Raw genomic sequence first — 15268 nt, 5'->3', positions numbered from 1 at the left:
CTCCCCTGGTGTTACTGTATAATGTCCCATTCCCAGCAGTCACCTCGCCAGTCAGCAGCTGAATGATCTTGTTGGTGAGTTCCAGGATCTTCTGCTCATCGTCTCTTGTGTCCTTTAGTGAGGTGAAGGCACTTGGGCTCCGGGTCCTCCTTAGTCTTCCGGACACCCAGGGGCAGTTACTGGGTGTCACTCGCTCACCAGATATCTCCTTCACTACTGTGAAATTACAGACATCAATTAAAATCCACAGATATTATAATTTAAGGAATTGTATATAATTTACAAGAGTGTATTTTACAAATACAAACCCTTCCCTCTATATACGAATAGAGAAAGAATATAGCATCTCTCCTGCATACTGTGGGCAAAGCAAGATCAGGGGGAAAGTACCCTGGGTCCACCTCTCAGTGGACCCCCCAGCTGGAGCTTCCCTGCCCCATCTTTAGCTGATGTCCGTTGAATACAAATGAATGCCTTTCCCTGGTGACAAAAATTATACTACGCATGAGAGCAGCTACTTGCTGCCTGGTTACTGCTGTGCTGATGAGAGGACTGAGGCACTGATACTATATCTGAGAGCACCTCCCTGCTGCCCGGTTACAGCTGTGCTGATGAGAGGACTGAGGAACTGATACTATATCTGAGAGCGGCTCCCTGCTGCCTGGTTACAGATGTGCTGATGAGAGGACTGAGGCACTGATACTATGTCTGAGAGCGGCTCCCTGCTGCCTGGTTACAGCTGTGCTGATGAGAGGACTGAGTAACTGATACTATATCTGAGAGCACCTCCCTGCTGCCTGGTTACAGCTGTGCTGATGAGAGGACTGAGGCACTTATACTATATCTGAGAGCGGCTCCCTGCTACCCGGTTACAGCTGTGCTGATGAGAGGACTGAGGCACTTATACTATATCTGAGAGCGGCTCCCAGCTGCCTGGTTACAGCTGTGCTGATGAGGAGACTGAGGCACTGATACTATATCTGAGAGTTGCTCCCTGCTAGCCCGGTTACAGCTATGCTGAAGAGAGGACTGAGGCACTTATACTATATCTGAGAGCGGCTCCCTGCTGCCTGGTTACAGCTGTGCTGATGAGAGGACTGAGGCACTTATACTATATCTGAGAGCGGCTCCCTGCTGCCTGGTTACAGCTGTGCTGATGAGGAGACTGAGGCACTGATACTATATCTGAGAGTTGCTCCCTGCTAGCCCGGTTACAGCTGTGCTGATGAGAGGACTGAGGCACTGATACTATGTCTGAGAGCACCTCCCTGCTGCCCGGTTATAGCTGTGCTGATGAGATGACTGAGGCACTGATACTATATCTGAGAGCGGCTCCCTGCTACCCGGTTACAACTGTGCTGATGAGAGGACTGAGGCACTGATACTATATCTAAGCGGCTACCTGCTGACTGGTTACAGCTGTGCTGATGAGGAGACTGAGGCACTGATACTATATCTGAGAGCACCTCCCTGCTGCCCAGTTACAGCTGTGGTGATGAGAGGACTGAGGCACTGATACTATATCTGAGAGCGGCTGCCTGGTTACAACTGTGCTGATGAGAGGACTGAGGCACTGATACTATATCTGAGAGCACCTCCCTGCTGCCCGGTTACAGCTGTGCTGATGAGAGGACTGAGGAACTGATACTATATCTGAGAGCACCTCCCTGCTGCCCGGTTACAGCTGTGCTGATGAAAGGACTGAGGCACTGATACTATATCTGAGAGCGGCTCCTGCTGCCCGGTTACAGCTGTGCCGATGAGAGGACTGAGGCCCTGATACTATATCTGAGAGCGGCTCCCTGCTGCCTGGTTACAGCTGTGCTGATGAGAGGACTGAGGCACTTATACTATATCTGAGAGCGGCTCCCTGCTGCCTGGTTACAGCTGTGCTGATGAGGAGACTGAGGCACTGATACTATATCTGAGAGTGACTCCCTGCTAGCCCGGTTACAGCTGTGCTGATGAGAGGACTGAGGCACTGATACTATGTCTGAGAGCACCTCCCTGCTGCCCGGTTATAGCTGTGCTGATGAGAGGGCTGAGGCACTGATACTATATCTGAGAGCACCTCCCTGCTGCCCGGTTACAGCTGTGCTGATGAGAGGACTGAGGCACTGATACTGTATCTGAGAGTGGCTCCCTGCTGCCCGGTTACATCTGTGCTGATGAGAGGACTGAGGTACTGATACTATATCTGAGTGGCTACCTGCTGCCGTGTTACAGCTGTGCTGATGAGGAGACTGAGGCACTGAAGGGTGGCAGGAGAGACAAGACCAGGAGGCAGAGGGGTGGCAGGAGATACAAGACCAGGGGGCAGAGGGGGTGTGGTTCATTAGGTCGACACAAGTCTTTTTTGGTGTTGTTTTTTTTCGAAGTAATGGGGAACCCCAATTAGTGCACCGTGACCGCTCGCCGTGCTTCTGGCATGGTGACTCACTCCACTACCGCCGCGTTCAGCACATGTTACCACTCCCAATTGTAGTCCACGTGGATCATTATGTATGAAAAAGGTCAAAACTCATGTCAACCTTTTTCCATGTCGACCTAGTACATGTCGATCTAAAGACCGCCATCCAGGCACAGGGGTGGCAGGAGAGACAAGAACAGGGCACACAGGTTTGGCAGGGGAGAGAAGATCAGGGGGAATTAAAAAAAAAAACATTGGGAAGGAGATCTGGAAGCACAGGGGTGTGAGTGCAGGACAAAATAATAGGTGGGACAGGGGTAAAGGGAAAGAGCACACTGTAATCAATAGCAGCAAGGTCATGGGGAGAGGGGAACAGGGAACATTGTGGTGGAAGGGGAGGGTACACAGGAGAAAAGAAGGGGTAACAAAAATGGAAGCGAAAAGGGGTAGGAGTATAGAAGAGTGTAGAAGAGGATCGGAGAGGAGTATATCTGCTTCACTGGATGGATCTCCGCTGTTTCTCTCTGTCCATGAAATAGGCTCATCTGGGTGGTAACTGGGCAGCAACAATGTGAACACAGGTCAGAGCGCCATTCCCTGGGAGTGCTGTGGGCATGTAGCCAGGATTACTACCTACTCTGAGCCACGCGTTTGCTTTGAAGACTGACCTCGTGCACCCAGCATGGGGCAGGTGTAAGTGCCAATACTAGTTATGGCCGCTGCAAGTCCGGACCAGAAGCAGCAGGAGGCGCTAGGCGCACACATGTAGACACCAGAACACTGGCGTTAGCAGTGCGGCCGCATTAGTAATATGGCTACATTGCAGACCGATGTGTGTCTCAGTATCAGGCCCTAAATACACAGAGAAACCCCATCCACACAAAATATGCAGCAATTCCTAAAGAGCCGCAGCAGCCAGATGTACCACCTCATACTATGGGAGTATCTGTACAGCTACACACCCGTTGTCGAAGTCAGAAAATATTACAACACACACATTACGTACAAACACCACATAGATGGCCTCCGTGTGCGTACATAATCGGCTGTGCGTGCACATATTCGCAAATTGCATATGGTCGCTCCCGCGGTCCTGCGCATTAGAGCGTAGTATGAGTAATTACAGTGGAGTTTGTACTCGCATGGAAAAGCCACAAAGACATATCATAAATCTAATCTATACATTGTATAAATCCCACATTGTCTGCTTCCTCTTCTAAATAGCATGAAGATCGGTCACACATAAATTAAACTCCCAGAGACTAAAATACAATGGCCTTATTTACACTAAGCTTTGAAATTCTATGAAGAAGGCAAACACCTTTGCTTACTAGGGTAGCCAAGTTTCTATTGAAAGTATAAGTACTGGATTGTCATTGTCTTACCTGAAGACAAAACAAATAAAGAGACAATACCCAGGAACCTAAGTTGTGAGAAACTCAATTAGCAATAGCTAACAAAAATACAAACCAGACATTTAGAATTCTGAGATATTAACATTCATAGTCTAAACTCTTGGAGATGTATGTGTATGTGTTTGTATATATATATATAAAATTCTTAACAAATTGTAATAGCAGGAGTATGTGTGTGTATGTGTATATATGAGTATGTGGATATATGTATATCTTGAGGATGGAAATAGATAATCATATCATGTGTGGGATCATATTGTTCAGAGTCACGTAAACATTAATCTGGTGGGAATAAGAATATTATTATATATTACCACATTAAATTATTAATAATACCAGATTTATGTATGATTAATGTGATGGGTTTAACTGGTCATGGGGCGGGAACTCAGATGCAAACAACAGAAACCACATCTCAAGTCTTAGCCATCGCCCACTTCTTGAGCTGACCAATGATCCCCGGTGCACAGGATATGTCCCACCCCCGAACCAATAGAAGAGCAGACAGTGTCTATTGTATTATGTTTTGATCTACTATCTAAAGAGCCAGCTGCATGCAAGGTCACTATCACAGATTCTGAAGGTCATCACCCTTGATGACTGGGGACCGGACCGGGAAGCGCAGGCGAAACCAAAAGTATGTACCACTGACTGTAGCCATTATTTTTTTGTATTGTATTGCTTTGTTATTGTAACCCCCTTTCCGTAATAATACGCTGTGGTGTCAGAACCCAGTAGTTTAATTACAATCTGGTGTCGTGTCTTCCTTTCCCTGCTAAGGTTTACAGTGTATTACTATCGCATACATAACTGTTAAGGGTTCACGGTGTATCATTGGGTGTGTACGCGCTGTGTGTACCTTGTACAGCCAGCGCGGCGTTTGTACACAAAGTCCGTACTCGGTACGGGACTCTGTACGCTAACAGTGTAAGAAGTACGTAGGCGGAGGATTAAGTGTAGCGGCCGCAGCGGCTCCATGTTAAAGTATTTAAAGTGTGTTTAAGGTATAGCTTTTCATTCCTGTATATAAATCAGCATTCTCACTGTATAGTCACACCGCCCAGTGTTTATCTGTCCGTGGCCATTAGCATGAGCGCTGGGTAAGAAAGATTAAGTAAAATACAAAAAACAAAAGGAAAGTATCAACACCTGCACTGCCATCCATGGTTAGAACATCACCGTGGAGAACCTCAGAAGAAGGAGGCCATCCCCAGTTACAGCTGTAAAAGGTCAGAGAGCGACAATGCCCTCATGTTATGTTGATAAACATTGATAATAACACAGTCTGCCCCACCTGCAACACTAGAGTCTGCTCCACCTGCATTACAGAAGCGGATCCCATTGTAAATACAGCAGGGCATACTTGCCTACCTGAGGGAGAAAATTCTCTGTTCCTCGACTTTCCTGGTAATGTATGATTGCCATCACCTGTGGTGAAACACCTTTCTTATCAATTACCTAGCTCACCACAGGTGATGGCAATCATACATTACCAGGAAAGTCCAGGAACAGAGCATTTTCTCCCTCAAGGAGAGGGTCAGGTAGGCAAGTATGCAGCAGGGTTACAATAGAGTCTGCACCACCAGCTATATAATAATAATAATTACCTGCTCTCAGACACAACAATGGAGCCTCCTCTCTGCTTCTTCCCCTTCGATGAAACACAGGCAGCGGCCTCCCCACGATGAAGCGGCGACCGCAGGAAATCGCCCTGTGGAATGTAGGCGGCGGGCGATAATTCGGAGGACCACACTGACCGGAAATATGGTGGAACGCACAAACCGGAAGTAAAGTGAAACGCACAGGCCGGAAGTAAACTGGAACGCACAGGGCGGAAGTAAACTGGAACGCACAAGGCGGAAGCAAAGTGGAACGCACAGACCGGAAATAAACTGGAACGCACAGGCCGAATAAGTGAGTACCCGCACATATGACTCCATTTCCCAATGTAACTGCGTCATATCCCGCAGCACAGACATCTCCCAGCTCATCTCCGCATTCCCCCCCCCCCCCCCCCCTCATATGCCTCATAGTGCCCCCTCCCTGTACCCCTCACCCTGTTGTGCCCATCTGACAGCGGCATCGTTCTCCCCTTGTTCCTTCCTAATAACAAATTTCCCCCTAGTGCCCACTCTGTATAATAATATCCACACTGTGATTATGATAAATCCTAAATGGAATGTATATGAAGTTTAATAATTACTGAGTTGGGAGAAGGAAAATTGAGGTGGACAATGGTACACACTCTGCCTCGGCTGGTGGAGCCATAATGGGGGTCCCCGCAGCATGGGGGTCCCTCACCCACCAACCATGCCTCCTCCCAGCCACAGGCCAGTTGGTACCAGGTCTGGCTTTGACAGAGGAGTATGGCCCTCAGAAATGTACGTGGGCCCCATCTCATCGGTATAAGATGCCCCGGCACCAGATGGGAAGACTGAGACAGAGCAAATATTAGTCAAGACAAAGGAAGGAACATTCTAAAGTCACTGCAAATCTTTATAGCAGGGGCAGAGAGCTGTGTACATGGGATCTATATCTGTTGTGAGTATACAAAGTGGAGAATAAGGGGAATTCAATTGGGCACAAGGTAAAAATATCTTGCAGACCTCGCACTCAATTTTGGATTACCGAGGAATACTTGCAGAATCCAATAATTAAAAAAATGGTCGCAGGTCTTTCAGCTCTGAAAACCCTAAGGCACGTCTCCCCTCCTTTCCACTGAAGGGGGTCTTCTACTGGGGTCTCAATGGCTGCTGGGAGATGTGCATCTGATGGTGATTACACTACACAGGAGACGGTGACGCACACGCCCACACTTACACACACCTCAGATACTGCTTCTGCAGAAGTCTGGATCCTGAGGCTGATAACACTTTTGGAAGTTGAGTAATTACAGACTAATTAAGCTAAGGAGTGCCAGAGCTATTCCCTGTAATTTTTCCTAAAATTAACGATTTTAGGAAAGATCTGACTAGCTCTGCGTATACATGAAAAAAGACCCAGTGATTTTTATAGAAATCACAGCTTCCCATTTTCTCACTTGCAATTGAATAGCAAAGCCCAGCAGTTGCAGGAAAAACCCTGTGCAGTGAATTGAATTCTCCCTAAGAGTGGAAATCTAATGTAACGTGTACATAAGGTAAACCTTTTAATATTTGTGTCATTGTATAAATACCCGTGTGAATGATATGATTTTTCCTTCCCATGATCCTCTCTGCTCTCTTGGTAACATGAATGTGTCCGTTTTCTCTGTCAGATAATGGCATCAGTCCTCAGTGGAGCTGGGATTATTACATTGCCCAAAGTATGCAGGAGAGGCGCCATATACTGTCCCCTTTGCTATGTATAGGGAAGTGGTTGCATTTTATTAAATAAACTCTTCTTGTGTATTATGGACAATTTAACTTCTAAAAAAATATCAATCATCATACAGGTGATTTTTAATTGATGTCTCTCATTACACAGGATTACACAGTAGTTAGGAAGACATCTAGTGAGTGTGTTATACCCAGTAGCCATCCCTGGGTATCAGGATGACTGTGCAGCACCCAGAGCCCCATCACAGTGCCTCCGCCTCACTCACTGATACATGAGAGAGACTAAGGGGGCCAATCCGAGTTGATCGCTCACTCAGAGGCGTCACCAGGTGTGGTGACACCCGGTGCGCACCCCTGATGTACTGCCGCGATCGCGGCAAAAAGGGGGCGTGGCCTTACAGCTAAGGGGCGTGGCTTCGCGGGAATACCGGGATCGTCACTCTGGGGGCGTGCCCAGCATCTCCGGAGATGCTGGGCTTCCCCCAGAGACGGTCTCAGTGTGCTGTCGGCTCCTCTGCTCTGACAGGAGCCGGGTGCTGTAGCGGAATTTCACACTGCAGCACCTGGCTCCTGTCACTGCGGAGGAGCTGACATTTGGTGTCACCCCCTCCAGGTGTCACACCCGGGTGCGGGCTGCACCCCCCGCACCCGCCTTGTGACGCCACTGCGCTCACTAGCTACTTTTTGCAGCCATGTAAACGCATAGTCGCCGCCCACTGGGGAGTGTATTTTAGCTGTGCAAGTGTGCGAACGCCTGTGCAGCCGAGTGGTACAAAAACAGTTTGCGCAGTTTCTGAGTAGGTCTGAACTTACTCAGCCGCTGCGATCACTTCAGCCTGTCCGGTCCCGCAATTGTCGTCAGACACCCGCCATGCAAACGCTTGGACACTCCTGCGTTTTTCCAACCACTCCCTGAAAACGGTCAGTTGGCACCCAAAAACGCCTTCTTTCTGTCAATCTTCTTGCGATCGGCTGTGCAAATGAATTCTTCGTTAAATCCATCGCCCAGCAACGATCCGCTTTGTACCCGTACAATGTGCCTGTGCATGCGCAGTAGTGACCTGATCGCTGCGCTGTGAAAAACGTCAGCGTGCGATCAGGTCGGAATGACCCCCTCAGACCAGAAGATCCTGGAACTCACCAACAGGATCTTTCAGCTACTGAATGGAGAGGTGACTGCTGGGAATGGGGCATTATACAGTAACACCAGGGGATGTGTCTGGGTGATGACTGGAGAGGTGACTGCTGGGAATGGGGCATTATACAGTAACACCAGGGGAGGTGTCTGGGTGATGACTGGAGAGGTGACTGCTGGGAATGGGACATTATACAGTAACACCAGGGGAGGTGTCTGGGTGATGACTGGAGAGGTGACTGCTGGGAATGGGACATTATACAGTAACACCAGGGGAGGTGTCTGGGTGATGACTGGAGAGGTGACTGCTGGGAATGGGACATTATACAGTAACACCAGGGGAGGTGTCTGAGTGATGACTGGAGAGGTGACTGCTGGGAATGGGACATTATACAGTAACACCAGGGGAGGTGTCTGGGTGATGACTGGGGAGGTGACTGCTGGGAATGGGACATTATACAGTAACACCAGAGGAGGTGTCTGGGTGATGACTGGAGAGGTGACTGCTGGGAATGGGACATTATACAGTAACACCAGGGGAGGTGTCTGGGTGATGACTGGAGAGGTGACTGCTGGGAATGGGGCATTATACAGTAACACCAGGGGAGGTGTCTGGGTGATGACTGGAGAGGTGACTGCTGGGAATGGGGCATTATACAGTAACACCAGGGGATGTGTCTGGGTGATGACTGGAGAGGTGACTGCTGGGAATGGGACATTGGCCCTCATTCCGAGTTGATCGGTCGCAAGGCGAATTTAGCAGAGTTACACACGCTAAGCCGCCGCCTACTGGGAGTGAATCTTAGCTTAGCAAAATTGCGACCGATGTATTCGCAATATTGCGATTACTAACTACTTAGCAGTTTCAGAGTAGCTCCAGACTTACTCTGCCTGTGCGATCAGTTCAGTGCTTGTCGTTCCTGGTTGACGTCACAAACACACCCAGCGTTCGCCCAGGCACTCCCACCGTTTCCCCGGCCACTCCTGCGTTTTTTCCGGAAACGGTAGCGTTTTCAGCCACACGCCCCTGAAACGCCGTGTTTCCGCCCAGTAACACCCATTTCCTGTCAATCACATTACGATCGCCGGAGCGAAGAAAAAGCCGTGAGTAAAAATACTTTCTTCATAGTAAAGTTACTTGGCGCAGTCGCAGTGCGAACTTTGCGCATGCGTACTAAGCGGATTTTCACTGCGATGCGATGAAAAAGAACGAGCGAACAACTCGGAATGAGGGCCATTATACAGTAACACCAGGGGATGTGTCTGGGTGATGACTGTGTCATTGTGTGTGTCAAGTTCCTATAAGGCATGGGTCTTCAACCTGCGGCCCTCCAGCTGCTGTGGAACTACACATCCCAGCATGCCCTGCCTCAGTTTTAGCATACCTTAATAGCAAAACTGTGGCAGGGCATGCTGGGATGTGTAGTTTCACAGCAGCTGGAGGGCCACAGGATGAAGACCCATGCTATAAGGTATCAGGATGTCACTGTCTATCTCTCCATGGAGGATTTGGAGTATATAGAGGGATACAAGGATCTGTACAAGGACAAGATGATGCGATTCACTGGCCCCTCACATCACTGGGTAAAAGAAGATTTTGATTTATTTTTAGGGAGTGATCAATTTTATGGGCATCCTAGATACACACATCGTCTGATAATCATATATACACAATGTACCCAGTCACTGTACATCTCCTACAGATGAACCAAGTAACCGAGATACCCCAGAGAGATGTCCCCGTCCTCTTTATTCCCAGGATTGTACAGAGGAGAATCACAGGACCCCACAGGAGTATAAGGTAGGTGGGATTTAGGATCTTCAGAAATACTGATATACCAAAATGACCTTTTATTGTATGATCTACAGAAGCTGTGTTTGTGTTTTATACACTGATATTATACTGTTTACTCTCAGGGATGTCCAATGTTTTTAAAGTGTTCTTGTTTTCTGGGCTCATTAGGGTGATTACTTGGCTGATATTAAGGTAGAAGATATGAAGGAAGAAGAAGAGACATATATGAGGGGCTATCAGCAGTGTAAGGAGGAGGAAATCCCTACAGATATCAGCACAGGTGAGTAATAATCACTTATTACAGAAAGGGGTCACATATTCTCCTTGTTTTGTCACTACAGCAGCCTCTTATTCTACACTCTCCTCTGTCAGTACAGACTATTGAGGAAAATGTATATATTAGACACCTGCTGTCCTTTACATATCACTGTGTGTTATCAGCCCAGAGATCTGACCAGTCTCCTCCCCTCACTCTGTGATGTATCTCATACATCAGGAGCCATCAGCCCCTATTATACTCCTGCTCTCCCCCCCACATCATGTCACTGTGTGTTACCAGCCCAGAGATCTGACCAGTCTCCTCCCCACACTCTCTGGTGTATCTCATACATCAGGAGCCATCAGCCCCTATTATACTTCTGCTCTCCCCCTCACATAATGTCACTGCGTGTTACCAGCCCAGAGATCTGACCAGTCTCCTCCCCACACTCTCTATGGTGTATCTCATACATCAGGAGCCATCAGCCCCTATAATACTCCTGCTCTCCCCCTCACATAATGTCACTGTGTGTTACCAGCCCAGAGATCTGAGCAGTCTCCTCCCCACACTCTCTGGTGTATCTCATACATCAGGAGCTATCAGCCCCTATAATACTCCTGCTCTCCCCCTTACATCATGTCACTGTGTGTTACCAGTACAGAGATCTGACCAGTCTCCTCCCCACACTCTCTGGTGTATATCATACATCAGGAGCCATCAGCCCCTATTATACTCCTGCTCTCCCCCTCACATCATGTCACTGTGTTACCAGCCCAGAGATCTGACCAGTCTCCTCCCCACACTCTCTGGTGTATCTCATACATCAGGAGCCATCAGCCCCTATAATACTCCTGCTCTCCCCCTTACATCATGTCACTGTGTGTTACCAGTACAGAGATCTGACCAGTCTCCTCCCCACATTCTATGGTGACTCACTTGTTTCTCTTTCATTCTATATGGGGGATAATGGACCATGAGGTTGCTTGAGAGAACCGTAGGAACTTTCACTTAATTAGACTAGTATAATTTTAAGAGAGTAGTTCCTTCCCTATGTGCTCCTCCCCACTGCAACCCGTGGTCTTCAATGTTTGAAGTGCCCATGGAAGCTGGGTTGTCTTCATTACTCTGCAGCCCTGTACTTTAAATTAGTTTTTTGTTTATTTGTAGTGTTTCTTTATTATGTTGTTAAGTGATATCTATGCTTATTTCTTTTCTCTGTGGGTAGTGCTTTGTTGTCTAGTATGCATGCATTCCTTGAAGTGTGGCTCCCTACTGAACTCACACGGTTTGTTGTCCAATTCTATCAGGCTCCCTCTATGTGAGCTGCAGCCTTTTCGTGGGAACTGCAATGCCGGTGACTGCTTAGTTCACCAACAGGGTCACCACTTTCTTGATTTCCAGTACCAACACCCAAATATGCTATTTTCGGTTGGACAGTCTGGTTGCCGGAGTTTGAACATGCCATGGTCCAGTGTTCTCCACATTGGAGGAAAGGTAAAACTGGATTTTTGTACTTACCATTAAATCCTTTTCTCTGAGTCCATCTGGGGGACACTGTGCCCCCACCCTTACACTCAGTTTGTGAGATGGTTGTGGTTGATTTGTGTGTTACACTATTACCCCTTTCACACCGCTAAAGCTGCGTCGTACCCGAGATTATGTACACGGGTGCGATCCGGCTGAGACCACTTTCAGACTGGCGGCCCAACCCAGCTTATTACCAGGTTGGTGATGTCACCAATGACTATTCCTGAGCCAGCACTTGGAGATGAGATCATCTCCAAGCTCCGGCTTTTTCAATGGTGTGAACAGGTGCTAGGTCGCATCGTCGCGTATTACCTGTTTACACTGCACCACAAGCTGGTTCAACACTGCTTGATACCCAGGTTGATATGCTGGGTCTCTCAACACGTGCAATAACCCGGGATATTTAGGGCAGTGTAAAAGGGGTGTAAGTGGCTCACCCTTGGCTTAGGGCTACTTTTGAAGTTGTATTGAATACTTTGGGGTGCAGAGGGGAGGAGCTACTCTATTACAGTTATACTAGTCTGAGTGCCAGCTCCTCTGGTCTCCTCAAGTCCCATGGTGTAGTGCCCCCTAGATGGAATCAGAGAAAAGGATTTATTTTAAAAGGTACAAAAATCCAGTTTCTCTTATGTCCTAGAGCAGTGGTTCTCAAACTCGGTCCTCAGGACCCCACACAGTGCATGTTTTGCAGGTAACCCAGCAGGTGCACAGGTGTATTAATTACTCACTGACACATTTTAAAAGGTCCACAGGTGGAGCTAATTATGTCACTTGTGATTCTGTGAGGAGACCTGCAAAACATGCACTGTGTGGGGTCCTGAGGACCGAGTTTGAGAACCTGTGTCCTAGAGGATGCTGGGGTCCACATTAGTATCATGAGGTATAGACGGGTCCACTAGGAGCCATTGGCACTTTAAGAGTTTGAGAGTGTGGGCTGGCTCCTCCCTCTATGTCCCTCCCACCAGACTCAGTTTAGAAAATGTGCCCGGAGGAGCTGGTCACAGCTAGGGGAGATCCTAGAGCTTCTTTAGTTTTTTTTCTTTTCTTTTTCTAAGAGTAGTTAGGCACAGGGAGGCTGCTGGCAACAACTTCCCTGCTTCGTGGGACTAAGGGGGGGAGTAGTGTCCTCCCTGCGGGGTTCGAGCCACTATCTCTGCTGACAGGACACTGAGCTCCTGAGGGTGATGATCGTTAGCCGCCCCAGGCGACCGCTCACTCCCGCAGCATGCCGCCGCCCCCTTACAGAGCCAGAAGATTCCGGTGGCGAGTGAGTCACCGGCCCCCCTGGCAAGTGGGGAGCCGGTGTGAAGATGGTGGCAACAGGGTGGGAGCGCAGTACTGACTGCGCTCCGGAGGCTCAGCGGTACATAGTGCGGCGCTGTGAGGGGCGCCCTGAGCCAGCGCCTATACCCTACACTGGTAACAAGCCTGTCAGGGACCTCGGTTACACTGCCAGCAACAATCCTCAGGCCAGTATAAAGAACTGAAGAGCGGGAAGCAGCGCCATGTTCAGGGGGCGGAGCGTCTCCTCAGAGCAGACCCAGCAGCGTTCAGCGCCATTTTCCTGCCTACAGATCCTGTACAGAGACGCTGACAGGGAGAGCTGTCCTTCCACGCAACTCCAGCTATCCTGTGCGGTACCAGGGGATTGTAGAAGGAGGGGGAGGCTGTGTAAATACTGTGTAGTCTATTAAGGTACACCGTAACCGCTAGGTAGTGGTATTATATCTACCTAGGGAAGCGATGTGTGTGGGTTGGCTCCAATCTCTGTGTCTCTCTGTGGCATACTTGGGGGGAAACTGTGTCTGACATTTCCCTGTGTGTGTGTGTGTGTGTGTGTGTGTGTGTGTGTGTGTGTGTGTGTGTGTGTGTGTGTGTGTGTGTTGTTGTCTCACATAGCCATGTCTAGGGACTCTGTGTCTTATGCTGCAGAGGACATTTCCTCTCAGGAGGAATCCATTCCATGTGCACAGGAATGTAATGTCTTGTCTCAGATCCCCAATAATGAGCCTGAGTGGTTAACCTCTATTAAGGGTATGATCTCTCAGATCTCTACTAGCGTAGCTCATACTGAGACTGAAACTCATGTTTTAAAGAAGTCTATGGCAGTTTGGTCAGGTTCTGCTCCTATTACTTCAAAATCCCCTAGCATATACCCACAGGAACATGCATTTGCCCAGATTACGCAAGGTGACACGGATACTGACTCTGACACGGCAGACGGCGATGGGGATGTGCTGAGGGGGGTGGCATCCCTTGCAAAAGGGGTGCAGCTTATGATTGAGGCAATTAGAGATGTGTTAAATATTACTGACACAACACCTGAGCAGGTTGAGGAGGCTTACTTCACAGACAATAAGAAAGCCTCGCTAACCTTCCCTGCGTCTAAAGAATTAAGCTCTTTATTTGAAAAATCCTGGGAAAACCTGGAGAAAAAATTCCAGATTCCAATAAGGATTCTGGTTGCCTTTCCCTTCCTTGAGGAAGATAGGAAAAAACAGGAAAACACACCCATAGTTGACGCATCTGTCTCCAGACTGTCTAAAAAGGTGGTTTTACCTGTCCCTGGATCTACCGCGTTAAAAGAACCGGCTGATCGTAAGATTAACGCTACGCTCAAATCCATATACACTGCTTCAGGGGTGGCGCTGAGGCCTACTATTGCCTGCGCATGGATCTCTAAAGCTATAGTAAAGTGGTCAAGCACGTTACTAGAGGATTTGGATTCAATGGATATAAGTGACATTGAATTATTTTTATGTAACATACAGGATTCTGCAGGATTTATGGTGGAACCCATGAAGGACCTGGGTACGCTGACTGCAAGGATGTCTTCCATGTCTGTCTCAGCTCGCAGAGGACTCTGGCTACGCCAATGGTCTGCAGACGCGGAATCCAGGAGGTGTGGAGAACCTACCCTACACAGGTCAGGCTCTATTTGGGGAAGCGTTGGATGCGTGGATTTCCACGGCAACCACAGGTAAGTCACCATTTCTTCCCTCAGCTACGCCTGCTACGAAGGAGTCCTTTCGGACCGCTAAGACAAAAAAGTCCAAGCCTCCTACCACCTTCTTTAGAGGTGGGCGGGCAAAATCCAAAAAGCCTGCACCCGCAGGCTCCCAGGACCAGAAGCCTGCTTCTGGTACCTCAAAATCCTCAGCATGACAGTGGACCACGCAGCCTGGAGGACGGTCTGGTGGGTGCGAGGCTCAGACATTTCAGCCACGTCTAGGTGTCGTCCGGCCTGGATCCCTGGGTACAGGATATTGTGTCCCAGTGGTACAGACTGGAGTTTCATGAAACCCAACCTCACCGATTTTTCAAATCAGGCTTGCCAGCTTTACTGACAGACAGAACTGTCCTACTGGAAGCTATCCAGAAATTGGAAAAGTCAGAGGTCATTGTCCCAG

The 15268-nt window shown here is 48.6% G+C and overlaps 2 protein-coding genes across 2 annotated transcripts in view; one reads left to right on the top strand and one right to left on the bottom strand.

The window, feature by feature from the left end:
- The window catches only part of LOC135054813 (oocyte zinc finger protein XlCOF6-like), a 33816-nt gene extending 28248 nt beyond the window's left edge, over positions 1 to 5568 (bottom strand). The window contains exons 1-2 of the mRNA XM_063958184.1: positions 5433 to 5568; positions 44 to 216 (exon numbers count right to left, since the gene is read on the bottom strand). The gene's annotated coding sequence lies outside the window, so the exon portion shown is untranslated. The remainder of the gene's footprint in view (positions 1 to 43; positions 217 to 5432) is intronic.
- A 1293-nt stretch (positions 5569 to 6861) lies between these two features.
- Positions 6862 to 15268, top strand: part of LOC135057184 (zinc finger protein 845-like) — a 369289-nt gene continuing 360882 nt past the window's right edge. Inside the window, exons 1-3 of the mRNA XM_063963082.1 lie at positions 6862 to 6964; positions 9981 to 10078; positions 10241 to 10352. Of these exons, the coding sequence (XP_063819152.1) occupies positions 10274 to 10352 (79 nt within the window). The 5' untranslated portion in view covers positions 6862 to 6964; positions 9981 to 10078; positions 10241 to 10273. The remainder of the gene's footprint in view (positions 6965 to 9980; positions 10079 to 10240; positions 10353 to 15268) is intronic.

The sequence above is a fragment of the Pseudophryne corroboree genome, chromosome 3 (assembly GCF_028390025.1).
Source record: "Pseudophryne corroboree isolate aPseCor3 chromosome 3, aPseCor3.hap2, whole genome shotgun sequence".
In the NCBI taxonomy this organism is placed as follows: Eukaryota; Metazoa; Chordata; class Amphibia; order Anura; family Myobatrachidae; genus Pseudophryne; species Pseudophryne corroboree.
The sequence above is the reverse complement of the archived record's forward strand: the minus strand, read 5'-3'. Positions and strand labels throughout refer to the sequence as shown.